This window comes from Bombus impatiens, unplaced genomic scaffold (genome assembly GCF_000188095.3).
Source record: "Bombus impatiens unplaced genomic scaffold, BIMP_2.2 scf_0020, whole genome shotgun sequence".
In the NCBI taxonomy this organism is placed as follows: Eukaryota; Metazoa; Arthropoda; class Insecta; order Hymenoptera; family Apidae; genus Bombus; species Bombus impatiens.
This window is the reverse complement of record NT_176439.1, coordinates 916,157-936,678: the sequence shown is the minus strand read 5'-3', so window position 1 is coordinate 936,678 and position 20,522 is coordinate 916,157. Positions and strand designations below refer to the sequence as shown.

The window sequence follows — 20,522 nt, the reverse complement described above, 5'->3', positions numbered from 1 at the left end:
ATTTATTTTGAAATGTCATATTTTTTATAAACATAGTGAAGCTGTAATCTTTTTGAATTTAAATGTACAAAGTTTACTGGAAAAATATGTACTATGCTAGTATTAATGATCAAAGCTATTATATACTGATAAAATTAATATTTGCATTACAAATTTAGGTAACATTTTCAATATTTATGGTCGATCTGTTACCTGCATTTAATTATTTTCCGTTAAAACTAACTAGTATTTCACGATACAGTTCCTGATAAATTTTGTCAGATTATTATGACTTACATTATTCCAGATTTGAATACATTATATATATATAATATTACAAGATTTTACCTACAAAATTACGAGAGAAGGTATTTCATATATATTTGAAGTTAATATATTAATTTTGTATGTAACAGCACGAAATAACTCGCTTTACAGAGATAAAATTTTACAAAATTTTGTGAACATTTAGAAATTACTTTGGCAAGAAAAGGCCCCAATCTGAATATTATATTTTCATTTTATTATTTATGCATTATATATCGTCATAACACAATGCTACATAGTATACAAAAATTAGATGCATAGTCAATCATAAATCATCATTAAGTCACTTTTTATCCAATCCCAATTGTTTCTTATTTCATGTCATTATACTATTACAAAAAACTCAAACTAAAACAAAAAATATATAACACAATTATCAAATTATTTATGTATAATTTTGTTAAAAAAGGAACAACGATATCTATTTTATTATATATGTTTCTATTATTTGAAATATTGGAAAGTTGTTCAAAAAATTATTTAGTTTCAAGGAGTGCATTGTCTCATTTAATATGTTTCATGTTTTGTCATTTTTAATTTTATAATAATTCTTGCAAATTGTAAATTTTTATTTTTGTAATGAACGTTTTATAAAAATTATTCAAAAAATTATTTATGAGATACATATATCTAAAAAATAAAACACTAGAAATCTTTTATAACTACATATTAAAAAGCTCCATAAAATTATTGTTTATCACAGCATCTTTCATTTGAAAAAATATACGCTTGTATTTTGTTTTTCATTGAAAATTTTGTTTAGATTTCGTGCGAAATAACTACAAATTGTTGACTTTTTATCCTACTTTTTTTTTATTATACCGAAGAATACTATACTGTCTATTATAAAATTTTATTCTTTATTATTTTATACAATATAAATACATTATAAATATCAAATTTTTATTGTTTATAATAAATACTAGACAAAGATAATGATCAACGACAGAACTAGTTACCAAAGTAGTTTCTCCGATTGAATTACGAAACATAATTAAATATATTCTAACGTAATATAATCGGTAATTTATTTGTAATTTCTATAATGAAAATAGTGAAGATTTGGCTTAATTTTTCTTCCATCTTTGTAAGGTAGGCGGGTATGAATTTTGTTTCTTTTGTTAATAAAGGTGGCGTTGTTGATGCTTCCGATGTAGGAAAACGTCGCTTCTACATAACATGTTGTGGCAGTCGAGTTTAAAGCATGTGATCCTGCCTTCATTGTAGATAATACAAAGCTGCGAAAATGGCGGACGAACAGGTGAGTTACCTATCAAAATAACGTGCAAACCTCAACCAAAAAAGTGGAGTTATTTATGATGAAGTGATTTCAAAAATCGTGTGGTAAGCCAGCCGGTGGTAAATCTGTTGCAAGTTATGTGGTGTCGACGTGTGTCCCAAACATTTTGCTGCTGGGAAACTTAAGTATTTCTTGGAAGCTACGTTGTTTGTTGCCGGACCATAGTGATAATTTTATCGCACTGTCAATAAAAATGCAATCATAAATTAACAGATTTTCCCGCTTTAGCTTTATTGACATCTTGTTGTACGAACAAAATCATGTAGCCGATATGTAAAACTTTAACCTTGTTTTCGTAAATACTATTTTGTGTAGATATAGTTCTGAAGTTTCAAAAGATAATTAATGGATGAGAATATCATCTAAATCTTGAATTTTAAGTTTGAATATTATTATTTAAGAGAAATTTTGTTTGTTTACATCGTAATGATATCAAACTATTATTTGAAATTACTTACAAAAATATGGCATAACCTATCCACTTTAATTTTATAACATAAACTAAGATGTTTTTTCTGTTACTTTATACTTAGCTCGTACTGTTTATCTCACGTTAGTTATAAATGTCTTTTTTATTAATCATAATCTTTTGATTAAATAAAAAATAATATGAAAATACGTTGGTATACGTTTGTAATTTTTTTAAGCAAGTGGCGGTTTGGAATTCCGATAATTAATATGTGCTGTACATTTATAAAATTTAAATAAATGTGTAACCTCTAAAATGCCTAAAAGTTAAAAACACTAATTATCACATTGATTTTATAATATAGAATAAAACTGTGATTATTATAATCCTATCTAATTTCTATTTATGTATTTAAAAAGTGAAAATATCTATAGGTTTATAATTATTATATTTACTTGTATTGTTTTAGTTCTAAAAAATGTTAATAGATAATAATTAGTTTAATATTTTTATGCATCTTTTTAAAATTTTAATTTGATACATTTTTTAAAATATTAATCATGTTTGTTGATATTAATAAGAAAAATATATTATAAATAAATTACATGATTTTAAAGTATTGCCTATTTGTTATAATGTATTTGAGAAATATTTAAATGACAGTTTTTATATATCCAAAATAAGTGATTAAATTTATTAAAGAACTTGGGAAGTAAAATAATATTTTTGAAGTATATAAAATAAAAATAACTACACAGAAATATTGTTTATTTGGGATGAATTATATCATTAAGAATGGATCACATACAGGAAGTACGGCAGCTGGAGTTGCTATGCAAGCAGTTGTATGAATCACAAGATTCTACACATCGTGCAGAGGCTGAAAAAGCACTTGTTGCTTTTCAAAATACTCCTGATACGCTTACAAAGTGTCAGCTTCTACTTGATCGAGGAGATTCTCCATATGCTCAATTATTGGCAGCCACTACCTTGACAAAATTGGCTTCCCGTTCATCAGGACTTAGTTTACGACAGAGGCTTGACATACGTAAGTCTATTTATTCTATCATAAAGCAACGCAATTAAACATACTTGGGTTTAATATCTATAATTTTATTTTAGGAAATTATATTCTCAATTATTTAGCAACTCAGCCAAAGTTACCAAACTTTGTAATACAAGCTCTGGTTACACTGTTTGCCAGGATATCAAAGTTTGGGTGGTTTGATATTGATAAAGAAAGAAATGTGGTTAGTGATGTAACAAAGTTTCTTCAGGTTAGTTACTATCTTCTTTGTTCCAAAATGTTTATTTTTCATAATTATACCATATTTTGATATAATATACAGGGATCGGTAGAACACTGTATGATAGGAGTCCAATTACTTTCTCAACTAACGTGTGAAATGAATCAAGTGTCGGATGCAGATGCAACCAGATCTATTACAAAACATAGAAAAATTGCTAGCCACTTCAGAGATACACAACTTTTTGAAATATTTAGGTTATCGTATACTTTATTAAGTACAGCTCGAGAAAATTGTAAAAACTTAAATTTTAATGATGAAGCACAGGTATATATTTTGCTATTTTTTTCTGTATTTGTAATAATATCCTAAATTAATATTATTATTATTGTTTTGTTTTTTTTAGCATGGTTTGATCAGACAACTTTTAAAACTAGCACAAAATTGTTTGACATTTGACTTTATTGGGACTTCAACAGATGAAAGTTCTGATGATCTTAGTACAGTACAAATTCCGACCTGTTGGAGACCTGTATTTTTGGACTTTACATCACTGAAACTTTTCTTTGATTTATATCATAGTTTACCTAACTCACTGTCATCTTTGGCTCTTTCATGTTTGGTCCAAATAGCATCTGTTAGAAGGAGTTTATTTTCAAATCCAGAAAGGGCACAATTTTTAACACACTTAGTTAGCGGTATAAAACACATACTACAAAACCCTCAAGGTCTCAGTGATCCTGAAAATTACCATGAATTTTGTAGACTATTATCAAGGCTAAAGAGCAATTTTCAGCTTGGGGAGTTGGTCTTAGTCAAAGACTACCCAGAAGCTATACAATTAATTGCAAAATTTACAATCCAAAGTTTACAGATGTGGCAGTTTGCACCAAACAGTTTACATTATTTACTAACATTGTGGCAAAGAATGGTATCATCCATGCCATATGTAAAAGCAGGTGATCCACACCTGTTAAATACATATACTCCAGAAATTGTAAATGCATATATTACTTCAAGACTTGAATCAGTTGCAATAGTAGTTAGAGAGGGTTTAGAAGATCCACTTGATGATTTAGGAATAGTTCATCAGCAATTGGAGCAAATATCTGTAATTGTAAGGTGTGAATATCAAAAGACATGTACTTTGTTAGTACAACTTTTTGATCAGGCTGCTAGGACATACCAAGAATTAATGACACAAACAGCATCTCCAACACAACGAATGGATATCACTATACAAGAGGGTCAACTCACTTGGCTTGTATATATCATAGGTAAGTAAATTTGTAAATCATATAGAAAAGTAAACATGTTTAATAGTGAATTATTACATTGATATTTAAAAAATAGGTGGTGTTATTGGCGGAAAAGTAACATTTAACAGCAATGAAGAGTATGATGCAATGGATGGTGAATTAGTTTGCAGAGTACTCCAATTGATGAATTTGACTGATTCAAGACTTGCACAAGGTGGCTGTGAGAAATTGGAATTAGCAATGTTGAGCTTCTTTGAACAATTTCGTAAAGTATATGTAGGTGATCAAGTTCAAAAAAATTCTAAAGTATATAGAAGACTGTCAGATGTTTTAGGAGTTAATGACGAATCCATGGTACTTGGTATTCTTATCCGGAAAATGTAAGTAGGAAGTTACTTTCAGGAATATTATTTATACTATTTCAAGATTTATGATCTTAATTTTGCATTTACAGAATAACAAATTTGAAGTATTGGGGTCGTAGTAAACAAATTATTTCAAAAACATTACAATTATTAAATGATTTATCTGTAGGATATAGTTGTGTCCGTAAACTTGTAAAATTAGAGGAAGTACAATTTATGCTCAATAATCACACGGTGTGTATATATAAAAATATGTAAAATTTACTTACAAAAAATTAAGAATAAAATTGTATATATTCTTTTTTTTTACTAACAGAGAGAGCATTTTCCATTTTTGGGAAATAATGTTGCTGTAACAGAAATGCGTTGTAGATCAATGTTTTACACATCCTTGGGAAGATTATTGATGGTAGATCTAGGAGAAGATGAGGAAAGGTTTCATACATTTATGTTACCTTTAACAAGTATGGAAAGCTTTTTTGTATCCAAAATTGTACTACTTACTTATTTAATACTTACACTTACGTTTTCCACCTATAGATGCATTTGAAAGTTTAGGACAGTTAATTGGGCCAGCTGACCCTTCACTTTTTACAGCAGAAGAAGCAAAAAAGGCATTGATTGGTTTAGCAAGAGATTTAAGAGGTTTAGCTTATGCATTCAACACAAAAACATCCTATATGATGCTCTTTGATTGGATGTATCCTTTTTTTAAATATAATTTGATAAATGATTAAGAGTCATTAATAATAATTTGCTTTAATTTTTGATAAATGTAAAGTACCTTAATTTACACATAGTTATCCTAATTATACACCGATTTTATTACATGCTGTGGAATTGTGGCATTATGAGCCACAAGTTACTACACCCGTCCTAAAATTATTTGCTGAATTAGTACAAAATAGGAGTCAACGATTACAGTTTGATGCATCTTCTCCAAATGGAATTTTATTATTTCGTGAAGCTAGTAAAGTAATATGTAGTTATGGTAATCGTATATTAAACGTTGAAGTTCCAAAGGATCAAATATACCCCTTAAAGCTTAAAGGAATAAGTATATGCTTCAGTATGTTAAAAGCAGCTTTATGTGGAAGTTACGTAAATTTTGGTGTGTTCAGATTATATGGTGACGAGGCATTGGATAATGCACTCAACACATTTGTAAAATTACTTCTTAGTATACCACAAAGTGATTTATTGGTATGCATCAATTAACTTATGTTCATATTCAAAAGATGTAAAGATAGATATCTTACAACTTAATATTGTTGTTTTTTTTGTAGGATTATCCGAAATTATCTACAACATATTTTGTGTTACTCGAGTGTTTAGCTCAAGATCACATGGTGTTCCTTTCTACTTTGGAACCGAGAGTATTCTTATACATTCTATCAAGCATCAGTGAAGGGCTTACAGCACTAGGTGCGCAAAAAGACTACTATACAGGTCTGTGCGGCTGATTCTATTTTATTATCATTCTCTTATCCTCTATGCCATGCCACAGGATTATAAGACCCAAATCATTTAAAATTCCTTTTTTATAAGAAAAATGTTTGTTAAATATTTTATATTCTATTTCAGTAAAATATTAGTAAATTATGAATAATTACTTATAATTGAAGTATAGTAGAGATTTCAATCGCAATTAAACAAAATTTAATAGTATATATATCAGATTTGTTTTTAATGAAAAAATATATATAAACATAAGTAATCTTGTATCATGCATGTTTGAATTCTTGAACACATGAATTCTTATTTGGCGATATTAATACAATTTTATGATTTTAAATATGAAGCATAAAAAAATCGGGAGAAATATTAGTTAATAAGAATGTTTAATTTTGTTTATGTTTATTTGCTTTTTGCATTGTTGCTTGGAATGTAAACCTGCATTTAGGTATATTAGTTACTGCTATAGTTTCGAAATTACAGAAACAAATGTATGCTGAGTAATATTTATGCATATAAGGAGAATGATTGAATCACCATAATCATATAGGCAATGAGAGGATTGGAGTTTGTAGAATCTAGACCCTAATTGCTATTGTTCTATTGCCTTTTTCTTTTTCTTCCTTTTTCAAATTTTTATTCCTATTTTTAATGTTGTATTAAACAACTTATGAATTCTTCATTTCTTTAAAATTAAATTACATAGCACAGATAGGGTCTAGCACACATAGTCAGCCGCACAGCTGGCATGCTACTAAAATATATTACTATTCATAGTCATAAGTTCTTAAGTTACTAATTTACTAATCTTTATGTGTTGTTTTTACATTTTATGCTTTGTTTTCCATTCAATGTATAACATGCAAAATTATGAACAACAAACAAATACTTCAAATATGAATGATTATTGTTTGTTCATTTACTTTTTCAAAATTGATAAAAATTATGTTTTGATTCAATAAGTCATCATTTATAATGACAGATTCTTTTAACTCTTTTTATATATAAGTAAAATTGTGTTTTGATAAATTAACTAGCCAACATAATAAGTGAACAAATAATTTTACAGAATTTACATTATTTTCAAGGTAGGTTTCTATATTAAATTCCACGATAGACACAGATTATGTTTATATATTTTTTATATTATTATTCTTTTAATGGTTACTTTTATTTAACAGTTCCTATTTTACTTCAGATAAATATAAAATATGAAATATAAATAACAAAACTTCATTGCAGATACAATGGTCTGTACTGGTTGTTGCGCAACACTTGATCATATTGTGACTTACATATTTAAACAATTATATCAAAAAGGTATTTATCTCATGTATTTACTAGTATTTAGCTTATGTACCTACATTAATATTTGAATACATGTACCCTTTTTGTTAGGGGGTTACCCGGGCAGGAAAAATACAGTAGTTCCAGGAGGTGGAGACTTATTCTTACAAGTTCTAAAGCAACATCCTGAAATTCTTCAACAAATGTTAAGTACTGTTTTAAATGTGATAATGTTTGAAGATTGTAGAAATCAATGGAGTATGTCACGTCCTCTCTTGGGATTAATTCTTTTAAATGAAGAAGTAAGTATTTTTTATTTATTATAAAAATTATGTTAAGAGGTGAAAATTTTCTAATTTTACGCCGAAACTAAATATTTATTGTTGCAGTATTTTAATCAGTTACGAGAAAATATTATTAGAAGTCAACCAGTTGATAAACAAACAACAATGGCACACTGGTTTGAACATTTAATGGAAGGAATCGAAAGAAACTTACTCACGAAAAATAGAGATAGGTAAGAGGAATACGAGATACGAAATTATACATAGACATTTATCCATGTTATGTATGTATTTTTCTTTTCTCAGGTTTACACAAAATTTATCATTGTTTAGAAGAGATATAAATGATATTTTAAAAGGACCTAATACAACTTCAAATCCTATCGGTGATATGATGACCTTAACCTTCAATTAGATTCTCCTAGGTTCTTGCCTGCCAAATGCTTGAATGTGTGTGCGAGTGAATTATAAATTATGGTGGAATTAAAATTGATTTTAGCTGAGTATAAAGATAATAAATTACATACTGTTATTTTACAAAAGCATTATTGTTTGGCTTCCTATTCTTTTATACTTTTAACTTTTGTTTTTTCAATTTTGTTGAACATAATTGTTTCCAAATTTAAGATATTGAAACCTATACAGAGTGTATACAATTCATTCTAAAAATTCATAAACAGAAAAGACTAAATCCTTCTTATTACCTTTATACTCCAGTTGCTTTGATTTAATATAATATTGGAGCATAAAAATTCGTACACATATATTTTAAGTATAAAAATTCATTGGTAATAAATATATTAAATTTCATAAATCAACGATTATTCGATATCAAGCAACTTTGTATGGATAAAAAATTTGATTTATTTCAATTGCCTTTTGCAAACGTTTATAATGTTATCAATTTAAGATTACAATATTTTTTATCTTATGTTAATATTAAAGCATGTATTTCAGACATGAATGATTTGTTTCGTACTATATTATAGTAAAAATTTAAGTTTCAGTAATAAGAATTATTTTTTTCGACATATTATTCAATATATATATATATCCACATTTTATTTTAAATAAACAACAAATTATTATTTTGATTGCTAAATAGTATGTTAAAGATATAGTGTAGAATAGGAAGCCAACTTCATAAACTATTATCGTAGTTTTTATTCCATTATTTTTACACGCAACCGACTTCCATTTATATGTTAAAATGTTTCATTATCAACATTTTTTATTGTAACAAATTATAATTTTAAGATCGTTTTATAAAATTGAAAAAAATTGATGAGGCATGAAGAAAATATTAATCTTCAATTATTAGTATTCTTTAACTAAAAAGTTAAATTGTTCATCAAAATCAGTAAATCAATATTATTGAATAAATCATTCATAATGTTAATGATATTAGAAAGAACATCAAGCTAATAATGCATAATTTACTTACAATAATATCTCATTATTATTATTATCATCATCGTCGTCGTCGTCATCATCATCATCATCATCATCATCATCATCATCATCATCATCATCATCATCATCATCATCATCATCATCATTTGTCGTTGTCGTCGTCGTCGTCGTCGTCGTCGTCGTCGTCGTCGTCGTCGTCGTAGTCGTCGTCGTCGTCGTCGTTATCATCATCATCAGCATCATCATCATCATCATCATTATGAAATTATAATTTTCATTAATGGTTCACTGAAACAAGATTGAAAACTGTCAACATGCATTTTTAATATTTATTGTAGTTTATATGTTTTTAAATTGGAATGAAAAAGTTTCTAACAAATTTTTGTATTGTGTTCATAAAAAAAATATATGTGTGTATTATTAGCACATACATATAAAAAATATTCATCAGTCAATATTATATCATTCATTTAATAGAATGCATGTTAACAGAAGAAGAGATTAAAAGGTATCAATATTCTTAACTAATGTTAAATGTACTACACTTAAACTTTATTATTTAGAATCTAAATTTTCAACTCGAACGTTTTAATCACTTCGCGCATGCAGTATTTTATATTTTATTACGATTTATCTTGTAATATTTACAATATATGACACTTTCAAAAGAGAGTTTGAAAACAAAAAATTAACTTTCCTTTTTTTATTCAATTTTTAAAGTTATTTCAAATTTCAAAAAATTTAGTAATAATAACAATTATAATATATCTTGATATGCATATATATATATACACGTAAATGTGTGAAGTTTTTATCAAAGCATCTGAAGTTTACACTCCCGATTAAACCAATCGTCAAACAAACATATATCATATTTTTTTTCTAAAAGCTATTTGTAACATTAAACAGTGAGAATCAAATGTATGAGGAATGCGTGTAAAAAATTTCATGTGAGAGTTATGTAATATTAGTCTGTATACAGTTAATAATAATTTAGTGGAAGTTATATTGAATATTTACAAACAATTTCGTTTAGATTGCATTTAATCATTTATATATTTTTTACTGTAAGATAGTAGAAAAAGTTGATATGAGGTGGTTTGAATCTTCTTTCTTTTTATAACAAATTTTTAGATATCTTATGTTTAATAAATACTTGTAAAAATGTTAGAAAATTACTTTTATTAACCGACTATCATAGTTGAATTTGCCGTAAACAAATGTATTGTATATACCTTTGGTATAGTAAAAATGTTATATTTCATATCATATAAGATATCCAAAAATATCTAGCGCAAAATTGGACTAAATAAATAAATTTAAGGAATGTATCTGTATAACTATAAAATAGTTTTTATCGTTCAGTTGTGTTTTTGCATTCAGTCAAATTGTGCGCTAGATTTTTAAATAATTAATACCTAAAAAGTTATTAAAGCTTTTATATGTACTTAATATTATTCATTTGTACAATATATAGGTACGAATAATTTTCTAGCTTTTATTATTCATGAAATAAGTAGAAAACTATATTATTATAAAATAGTTAATTTATTATTATTTTTCAGTTGGACATTAGATGAATGAAAATAGAATAACAAAGAGCCATCTGCTAACTATAATATTTCTATTTGTACACTTATTGAACTTTGTTAAAAATATAATTCAACTTAATACATTTTCACCATTTTTAGATGAGAACATTAAATAGACTTTTTTACTTAATTCTGGGCCAACTTTACGTACAGTTGTAAGAGGTCCAGCTGCTCTTCTAATCTGTAAAGTGTTAAAAATATATTTATGAAGTGTAAGTAAAAATAACAGCATTAAACTATAACCATTCTTTAATTTATTGTATACATAAATTATTTTTTTAAAAGCTCATCTTATTTGAAACATTGTAATGAATGTTTTTTATTTACCGGAATATCTTTCAACAAATTTACTCCTTCAGTATCTGTACAGTTCATATAAGCCTGGAAAAAAGGAAAAGAAAGATAGGAAAAGGAAATAAATCATATATTTGGTATATATCAATATTTACTTCTATCAAATTTGCAGGGCTTGGATACACAGAACAAATTGCTTCTGCAATTTCAAGACTGCTCAAATTAAATTGACAAAGCTGCTGTTGCCATAATCTTTTCAATCCATTTCCACTTTTATCTACTTTAACAGTGTTTCTATTATCTCCCATTACATACCAATCAAATTTATTTGTTAAATTTTTATTCTTTTCTGATTTATATGGTATCTCTGCTATAGCTTTCGTATATTGATATATCATTAATGCTAAATCTTGAGAGTTGTTAATTAATCTACTGCTACAATCTGAAATAATTTGTATTTCATTGAGACATGTTTCAAGATGTTTCCTTGATATTTTGTGAGGATATGTAGACATTTGATGATACTTTTCGATGTAGGTTTTCTTTTTTGTTCTACTTTCCTTTAAATTTCTTCTTTGTTCTCTACATGCAAAATAATCCTCTATTCCAAAAATTACGAGTGTTATTTTGTAATCTGGTAATGAAGATTTAATGCTAGAGATAGATGTACAAAAGCTACCATCTGTTACTTTTATTACTGCCTCATCCCAATTCCAAATTATCAATATTTGACTAATTTGTTCAACATCAGTTACTGTACATATTTTATTGGTGTCATCAATATAGCTATTTTCAATGCTTCTTTTCCATGTAATGCTATTTGAAATAAATTCTGTTTTAACAGTATATGTTACACCAGCATTTCTCAATGTATCTATTATATCTGTAATAGGAGCAACATTTTTAATATCGTTGTCAAGAACAACTTCTATAAATTTCATACATTCACCAGGTTTTATATCTTTTGATTTTTTAACTGCAATTGCTTTCAATGCTTTTTCTCTCATTAAGCACTCTTGTTTTTTTAATTTTTCTTCATTTAGTTCAATTCTACTTTTCTTTTTTACAGTACCTTTACCTTTCCTTTGTCTTTCTGTATTGCTACTCTTTTCATCTGAGTCAGATGAATTAGAAACATTGTACGAAAACTTTCTAACATTATATTGTTTGAAATTTTTGCTATTAGCGGTATGTTTATCATCAGTCTGATATGATGATCCATTTGTGTTAAAATTAGATGAACAGCTTGCAATATCAATATTCCGTGATTTACTTACATCGTCTTCGTTAATGATATGATGAAAATTTATTGCAGGAAATTCAAGATCACTTGAATTATCATTATGAGATAAAGATCTATTATTCGAATTCGATTGAACGGATAAAGAAGATTCGTTCGAATCGCTTAAAACAACAACATCTGTAATCATTTCATTAAACTATCTATAAGAAAATTATACAAAATTTCTATAAGATTCAATTCAGCTTTCTAATTAAGATTCAAATATCTGTATTTCAGAGTGTATATCACACAATCACACATAACAGAAACGACAAAAGCTTATAGGAATATACAGTGAATGTGATAAGGATAGATACAATAACCAATGAAATAATCTGACGATATATAACTTTGTGAAACATTAAAAAAGATATTCTTTGATTGGCTGCTGCATTCTTACGGCAAGTTGCATGCACACATACATATATGTATGTATATGTACATATAAGCTTCGCTTTAGCATTCGTGTTTCGAGCTTCGGGCGTAGACCGGTTCTCTGGAGGTGTCGTTCATTTTCTAACTTCAGCGGAAATAATGACGTCATGAATGAAGAGTAGATGGCAAATAGGTGATACATCGAAGTGATATGGGATTGTTTGTGTTGAAATTTTGATTTCCAATGTGACTGATTTTTCAAACAAACGTGTTGTTTTACGTGGATTTTATTAACGATCTATACATTTTCTTTTCAACTGTAAATTTTTCATGAAGGTAAGAAAATTGTTATAGTTAATGCATTGTATCGTGAGCAGGAATTCTGCCCTGTATTGTACACTATCTTCACCATTACTTAAAACTGCTTTCGTAGAGTGAGAGTTCTTGTGATATGTATCTAACATAAACAAATGTAACCGCCAGTACCGCCACTGACTCACTCTCACTCTATCCATCTATTTCACGCCGAGGCAGAATTCCTGGTATAGACCCTCCCTTGCATTCTGGCCAGATTCGGCCCCGAACTGTGGCCAGAACACAAAGTAGTAGTGTATCTCATACTAAATATTTTCTATGTGTGAATCTTTTGTGAATAATCAGACCTGACGCACCCTGATTTTTTCAAATATTCATATCTTCTAATCAAAGTTATATCGTCTAGTCGCTTTCGTTTTATAGATAAGTAAGTGGAAAAGTGGAATTTTATTCTACTAGTATTACATGTTATTTAAATAAATGTTACAAATATAATGATAATAAAAAAATAATTGATAAGGAAAAAGGTTTAATTTACTTTAGTTTGATAAATTATCTGTACTATATTATAAGAGCACAGGTAATGTTGTATTATACTATAGAAATTTATTAATTATGTATTTGTGTATTATTATTTTGATTTACAGAATTAATTTGTTTGAAATAACAAAAATGTCTGATCACTTTGGTCCAATAACTTTGAAATGGGATCCCAAGAATTTGGAGATCCGTACCATGTCTGTAGAAAAAACATTGGAACCCTTGGTTTTACAAGTTACTACGCTTGTAAATACAAAGGGTCCTAGCAAGAAAAAGAAAGGAAAATCAAAAAGGGCTAGTGCTTTAGTTGGAACTGTTGAGAAAGCAACTAGCAATTTTATTGAGAAAGGTGAACAAATAGCTTATGAAAATCCTGACATTACTGCAGAAATGTTAAGTGCTGTTGAGGAAGTGAAAAAGACAGGTGCTGCAATGAGCATTGCTGCTAGGTACTATATTTGTTTTATATTTTTCTAAAATATACAGAGAATGTTAAGTAAATTTTAACGTTATTGTTAATTAATTACAGAGAGTTTTCTGAAGATCCTTGTTCTTCTTTAAAAAGAGGGAACATGGTTCGTGCAGCAAGGAACTTGTTATCTGCAGTAACACGTTTGCTTATTTTAGCAGATATGGTTGATGTGCATTTGTTGCTGAAATCACTTCATGTGGTAGAAGATGATTTAAAAAAATTGAAGAATGCATCTTCACAAGGAGAATTATTAGAAAACATAAAACAATTTGGAAGAAATGCATCAGAACTTATGAATCAAGCTGCAAAACGTCAGCAAGAGTTAAAAGATCCTCAATTAAGAGATGACTTAGCTGCAGCAAGAGCTGTTCTTAAAAAGCATTCTACTATGCTTCTTACTGCCTCCAAAGTTTATGTTCGACATCCTGAACTAGCTGCAGCAAAAGCAAACCGTGATTATGTTCTGAAGCAAGTATGTGAAGCTGTAAATACCATTAATGACGTAGCACAAGGAAAGACTCCAGTTGATAGCCAACATCCTTATGAAGGACCTGGAGAATTAGCTGCTGCATTAGATGATTTTGATGAAAGAATGGTAATGTCTCCACTTGCATATAATGAAGTACGTACAAGACCTAGTCTTGAGGAAAGGTTGGAAAGTATCATCAGTGGTGCTGCATTGATGGCGGATTCTTCATGCACTCGAGATGAACGCAGAGAACGCATTGTTGCAGAATGTAATGCAGTTAGGCAAGCACTTCAGGATTTGTTGAGTGAATATATGAATAATGTAAGTACATTGTGGATTTTTGTACTTCCATGACTTAAACATATACTTTGTATGTATATAAGTTATGTATACATACAATAACACATATTTAACACGTTGACGCTGGCGCGACCCATCGGCGGGTCGCACGTGTATTTCACAAAATAGGTAGTGACCCAGCGCCGCGCCACGAATCAGACACTGAATTCGGGCGCCGCCCCACGGAGAAAACCCTGAATATCGGCACCGGCGTCAATATGTTAAATAAACTTTATTAATAATTGCAGCGATGTAGAGAAATTTAATATTATATTTATTTTATATAATCTATTTTAGTTTGTATCTTACTCTGTAACATATAGCATTTAAACGTACAATATGTAATGATACATTCGTTATATGATGCATTTATAAGTAAATATATACAAAAACAAATATATCCAGAAACACATTTAAAACACAAATAATTATATTATTATTTATCACAATTGATTTATGTATGATTGGTATGTTCATTTTACTCATTTGTTTTTTATTTTTGATGACTGCAGTTACAGCTTGCTCGGGGTGGGAAACGGGTAAATATGAAAATCTTGTGTTTTCTTATTATTCTTGCATATAATTTACAAATTAAGCAAGAAGTTTTTATATTATTAAAATATTGTACTTTTCCACACATGATCTATATATTATTTAACAACAAGCACTAATCAAATAATTTTTAATAACTCAGTGTACATTTTGCAATTATCCTCTAAATTGCACAATTGTATATACTATGTAGATATATAAAATAGAAGAAAAGCACCAAATGTAATATAATTACATATTCATAGAAATTAAATAAATAAAATAGTGTAGACAAATAGTTTATAGTTCAAACATAACTTAAGATTTGCAATGTAAAATTAAATAGACATAAAATTATTTTTAAGTTGATTTTAACTGTATACATATATATTTTTTATTTACAAGATTCTTTTCACAATGAAGCAAATCATTGCTTTCTTTATATCATACTACAATGTGCTATGGTATATTACTATACTATATTATTTTTTTATATTTGCTTATGTACATAGCTTCTTTTGAGAAAGGTTTATTTTCATTAAGTTAAATAGAAGTATAATTTTCATAACTAGTATGTTAATTTGTAAGATATATATATATTAAAATACTTGCATTGAAAAAATATAGATACATCTAGATTAGAATACATCTTCCAAATAATAAAATAAAATAATCTCTTAGCTAATTATCATTTATCCGTTTAACAATTATTAAAAAAAAGAGTTCTATCTTACACTTTAATGCTATTAGTAAAGAAATAGCTTAGATCTTACTTGAATGCTCATAAAACATTTTTTTTTATTGTTTCTATTTTTAATTTTACATGTATTTTAACAGATGGGTGTCAAGGAACAATCCGAAGGTTTAGAAAGAGCAATTGATCATATGTGCAGAAAAACTCGTGATCTTCGTAGACAATTACGAAAAGCCGTAGTAGATCATGTATCTGATAGTTTTTTGGAAACAAGTGTACCTTTATTGGTCCTCATTGAAGCTGCAAGAAATGGTCGTGATAAAGAAGTGGAAGAATATGCACTTGTTTTTACAGAGCATGCCAATAAGCTAGTTGAGGTATGTTATTAAACTACATATATCTAAAATATTAATTTTATTGTAATAACTTTAATATGATATTGACTATTCAGGTTGCCAATTTAGTATGTAGTATGTCCGGAAACGAAGATGGTGTAAAAATGGTTCGATATGCGGCAGCACAAATTGGAAACCTGTGTCCACAAGTAATCAATGCAGCCCGTGTTCTTGCAGCTCGTAATCGATCTAAAGTAGCGTTAGATAACATGGAAGTATTTCGGCAAGCATGGGAGAATCAAGTAAGAGTATTAACAGAAGCTGTCGATGATATTACTACCATTGATGATTTCTTAGCTGTATCTGAAAATCATATCTTGGAAGACGTAAATAAATGTGTATTGGCATTACAAGAAGGTGATGCTGATACTTTAGATAGAACCGCGGGTGCAATCCGTGGACGATCTGCCAGAGTGTGTAACGTTGTTCAAGCAGAAATGGATAATTATGAGCCTTGTATCTATACGAAACGAGTTTTAGAAGCCGTGAAAGTTTTAAGGGAACAAGTGATGCCAAAATTTGCACAGAGAGTAGAAGTCGCGGTAGATGCATTGGGTAGTAATCCTGCTAAAGATGTGGATGAAAATGATTTTATAGATGCTTCGAGATTGGTTTATGACGGTGTTCGTGAAATTAGGCGAGCCGTACTGATGAACAGAGTAAGTAAATGCAGTATAAGCTTCTAGTTTGTATCTTTATTACTATATTTGCTTTATTTATATATACTATATTTTAGGCGGATGAAGATTTGGATCCAGAAGACGTGGAACTTGATGAACATTATACATTAGAAACTCGTAGTAAATCGAGTGCTCAAACTGGTGAACATGGTGTTGATGAATATCCAGAAATTAGCGGAATTACTACGGCTCGTGAAGCTATGCGTAAAATGCCAGAAGAAGATAAACAAAAAATCTTACAGCAAGTAGAATACTTCAAGAGTGAGAAACTAAAGTTCGATAAAGAAGTTGCCAAGTGGGACGATGCAGGAAACGATATTATTGTTCTTGCTAAGCACATGTGTATGATCATGATGGAAATGACTGATTTCACTAGAGGTCGTGGACCTTTAAAGACAACTATGGATGTCATCAACGCTGCAAAGAAAATTTCTGAAGCCGGGACTAAATTAGATAAATTAACGAGACAAATAGCAGATCAGTGTCCAGAAAGTTCTACTAAAAAAGATCTGTTAGCATACTTACAACGTATAGCATTATATTGTCATCAAATGAATATTACGAGCAAAGTTAAAGCAGACGTACAAAATATCAGTGGAGAATTAATTGTATCTGGACTTGATAGTGCAACTTCTCTCATTCAGGCAGCTAAAAATCTAATGAATGCAGTTGTACTAACTGTTAAGGCTTCGTATGTTGCTTCAACCAAATATCCTCGACAATCTACAGTAACTGTAAGTACCTTTCATATATTAAAATGACTTCTTCGATTTCTGTATTTTAAGTCCTAAACAAGTGAATTACATATATACGATTCATATACTTAATTAATATTAATGTTAAAACTTTCTTACTGACTAACTATTGGATTTTGTAGTATGTAAGTATCTATGTAACAAATATATATTTACAGTTTTAAACATCGGAGAAACTATAATTATTATCTTCCTTATACATTCGTAATTGATATTTGTTCTGTTTATACAGTCTCCAATTGTTGTATGGAAAATGAAAGCACCAGAAAAGAAACCATTGGTACGTCCTGAAAGACCAGAAGAAGTCAGGGCAAAAGTACGTAAAGGTTCACAGAAAAAAGTGCAAAACCCGATACATGCACTTTCCGAATTTCAGAGTCCTACAGAAAGTGTTTAAGACCTTATGTGTAAGTAATTTAATAAAGATAGAGTCTAGTATACAGCATCACCTTTAAAAAATTGTATGAATAAAATGTTTTATTTTCTACTAAGTATAAAATTAAAACACAGAATCTATGTTTATTATTAATTTATTGTCATGAAGTACAGGGTGCTCCAGCAATCGTGGTATAACCGAGCAGGAAGTAATTTCTCATATAAAAATAAATTAAAAAAACAGAATAAGATTTTTGCATGTAAGGCTTCATTTTCAAGAAAAATTATCTAATTGTACTACCATTGTTGGAATATTTTGTATTTTTTTGCAAACGAAATTCACAATTTGAACATTTCTATAATATTTAAATGTACAATAAAATTTTTATTATTGATTAAGTATCAATTCTAAAGAAATGCTATTCTTTTTATCATTATTTATAAAAGATAAAAATTTAAATTAAACGCATAACAATTTTTTAACAAAATTTTATTAAGTGGTATTAAATGTTGAGCAACGTATATATACTTACGTACATACATACATAAACTTATCAAAGATCTCATATTTTTGTTGTAATATCAAACATTTGTATTGGACTGAAATTGGTAATTATTTTTCTGTTTTGTTAATATATAGATCACCCTATTCAACGATTTTATAACCAGCACACATTCTTATACATATCCAGCAATAAGGTCTCTAACAATAAAAAGATGTATAAGGCTGTTATTTTAAGTAATGTTAATAACAATTACAGGCCTTGAATTTTTGCTACTATGTTACACGGAGGTCAGTTTCTTACTATAATGAATTTTTTGACAATAATATTGATAAATACTTTGCTATGATTTTACAAAAAGAAAAAAATAACTAAGATACAAATAATAATGTTAGCATTCTTCCAAGTGGTAATTATATTAATAATTCCAAGTAATCAATATGAAAGTATAAGAATTCATTTGTATAAATATATTTGATGTAACAAATTATATTTTTTCTATACATAAATCTTTTACTTATATAATTTAACTTTATATATCTGTCTTGCATACATGTTTTAATGTATTTTACGATTTCCTAGAGAATTTGATTAAAAATTGGACTTTTTGTTATTCAATATCATATTCGTAATTAGGTGGAAGACGTGTTACTGTGTGTCAACAAAACTTGCATAAAAGCAATATAAATAAAACAGTATTGCATTGGAATAAAGAGACTGCAGATCAAAGTATTTAATGATTGTATATAAGTAAATATGATTACAATTATACATTTAAAAAAAATCTTCTTTATGATGATTTTATATTACCTATAGCATATAAGAAATAATTGTAAAAAAACTGATACCAATTTCATACTTTATATAATGAGTGAAATATTATATTCGAAAAACAATTGAAATTTATTACATTTACAAATTTTGTAGCAAATATTAAATTATGATTCTCTGGTTATTACAAAAATAACATGTTGTACGTGTGGCAAATACATAATAGAAATATATAATTGTGCTTAACATTATAATATGTATTGTTTTATTTATATTAGTATAGTTATTGTAGTAAATGTTGCATTGGAATATATTAAAGAGTTTGCAGAATATATGGAATAAAACATTTTACATTTCATAGCTTTTAATGCAATATGTATTGGTATCAATTTTTTACTATTGTAAAACTGATACTAATTTATATAGAAATAATTGTAAGATTTAATTGTAGTTATATATATACTGATATGCTGCCAAATACAAGGTGATGCTTTTAACAAATGTTTCTTTTTTACTATTACTAATATTTTATGCATTATATTCACAAATAAATTGTTTATTCCACATGAAAAATTATAATAATCACTATTATAAATCAATAGGAAAGGACATCATAAATGCAATACATAAATTTATATTTTATATAATTCATTTATATACTAAATATTACAGAAATAATAATACAATACAGGAAATTGCAAATGCAAATGATTAATGGCAATGATATAATAATACACACTTGCTTAAACAATATAATTATTTTTATCTTAATCCTCTACACATTACTTTTATAGTGGCACTTAAAAAAAGATTTA

At 27.9% G+C, this 20,522-nt stretch overlaps 3 protein-coding genes across 14 annotated transcripts; 2 read left to right on the top strand and 1 right to left on the bottom strand.

The window, feature by feature from the left end:
- The first annotated feature begins 1,372 nt into the window (after positions 1 to 1,372).
- On the top strand, positions 1,373 to 8,444 carry LOC100744353 (exportin-7). 3 transcript variants are annotated; one of them, XM_024366632.2, is made up of 15 exons: positions 1,373 to 1,567; positions 2,826 to 3,063; positions 3,138 to 3,292; positions 3,365 to 3,589; positions 3,669 to 4,539; positions 4,616 to 4,901; positions 4,976 to 5,120; positions 5,203 to 5,350; positions 5,427 to 5,586; positions 5,687 to 6,089; positions 6,173 to 6,335; positions 7,584 to 7,661; positions 7,740 to 7,930; positions 8,018 to 8,145; positions 8,219 to 8,444. In XM_024366632.2, the coding sequence occupies exons 1-15, from the start codon at positions 1,553 to 1,555 to the stop codon at positions 8,325 to 8,327; spliced, it is 3,315 nt and encodes a 1,104-aa protein (XP_024222400.1). In that variant the 5' UTR covers positions 1,373 to 1,552; the 3' UTR covers positions 8,328 to 8,444. The 3 variants fall into 3 exon arrangements, with proteins under 3 accessions (XP_024222400.1, XP_003484753.1, XP_024222405.1); XM_003484705.4 differs by having other exon boundaries at positions 1,377 to 1,567; positions 6,173 to 6,311; XM_024366637.2 differs by lacking the exon at positions 1,373 to 1,567 and adding an exon at positions 1,628 to 1,650.
- A 2,488-nt stretch (positions 8,445 to 10,932) lies between these two features.
- On the bottom strand, positions 10,933 to 12,888 carry LOC100744235 (crossover junction endonuclease EME1). 3 transcript variants are annotated; one of them, XM_012384671.3, is made up of 4 exons: positions 12,155 to 12,888; positions 11,367 to 12,094; positions 11,245 to 11,298; positions 10,933 to 11,098 (listed from the first exon to the last, which is right to left on the bottom strand). In XM_012384671.3, exons 1-4 carry the CDS (start codon positions 12,639 to 12,641, stop codon positions 10,988 to 10,990), a joined length of 1,380 nt encoding a protein of 459 aa, XP_012240094.1. In that variant the 5' UTR covers positions 12,642 to 12,888; the 3' UTR covers positions 10,933 to 10,987. The 3 variants fall into 3 exon arrangements, with proteins under 3 accessions (XP_012240094.1, XP_012240101.1, XP_003484752.1); XM_012384678.3 differs by having other exon boundaries at positions 11,367 to 12,416; positions 12,489 to 12,888; XM_003484704.4 differs by having other exon boundaries at positions 11,367 to 12,888.
- Positions 12,889 to 12,948: 60 nt separating this feature from the next.
- LOC100744003 (catenin alpha) lies at positions 12,949 to 20,208 on the top strand. 8 transcript variants are annotated; one of them, XM_024367077.2, is made up of 10 exons: positions 12,949 to 13,204; positions 13,831 to 14,172; positions 14,253 to 14,985; positions 15,516 to 15,542; positions 16,372 to 16,605; positions 16,680 to 17,282; positions 17,360 to 18,037; positions 18,181 to 18,183; positions 18,291 to 18,465; positions 18,608 to 20,208. In XM_024367077.2, the coding sequence occupies exons 2-9, from the start codon at positions 13,856 to 13,858 to the stop codon at positions 18,453 to 18,455; spliced, it is 2,760 nt and encodes a 919-aa protein (XP_024222845.1). In that variant the 5' UTR covers positions 12,949 to 13,204; positions 13,831 to 13,855; the 3' UTR covers positions 18,456 to 18,465; positions 18,608 to 20,208. The 8 variants fall into 8 exon arrangements, with proteins under 8 accessions (XP_024222845.1, XP_024222842.1, XP_024222838.1 ...); XM_024367074.2 differs by having other exon boundaries at positions 18,603 to 20,208; XM_024367070.2 differs by having other exon boundaries at positions 12,950 to 13,204; positions 19,074 to 20,204.
- Positions 20,209 to 20,522: the final 314 nt, after the last annotated feature.

Bases quoted from the DNA above. Each gene is read 5' to 3' on its own strand.
- LOC100744353 (XM_024366632.2), top strand. The intron at 3,064-3,137 runs GTAAGTCTATTT...ATTTTATTTTAG, and splicing joins ACGACAGAGGCTTGACATAC to GAAATTATATTCTCAATTAT. The intron at 5,121-5,202 runs GTGTGTATATAT...TTTTACTAACAG, and splicing joins TTATGCTCAATAATCACACG to AGAGAGCATTTTCCATTTTT.
- LOC100744235 (XM_003484704.4), bottom strand. From the start codon at position 12,641: ATGATTACAGATGTTGTTGTTTTAAGCGATTCGAACGAATCTTCTTTA. The intron at 11,299-11,366 runs GTAAATATTGAT...CCTTTTTTCCAG, and splicing joins GCCCTGCAAATTTGATAGAA to GCTTATATGAACTGTACAGA. The intron at 11,099-11,244 runs GTAAATAAAAAA...AACACTTTACAG, and splicing joins ATTTGTTGAAAGATATTCCG to ATTAGAAGAGCAGCTGGACC.
- LOC100744003 (XM_024367077.2), top strand. From the start codon at position 13,856: ATGTCTGATCACTTTGGTCCAATAACTTTGAAATGGGATCCCAAGAAT. The intron at 14,986-15,515 runs GTAAGTACATTG...TGATGACTGCAG, and splicing joins TGAGTGAATATATGAATAAT to TTACAGCTTGCTCGGGGTGG. The intron at 16,606-16,679 runs GTATGTTATTAA...TTGACTATTCAG, and splicing joins ATGCCAATAAGCTAGTTGAG to GTTGCCAATTTAGTATGTAG.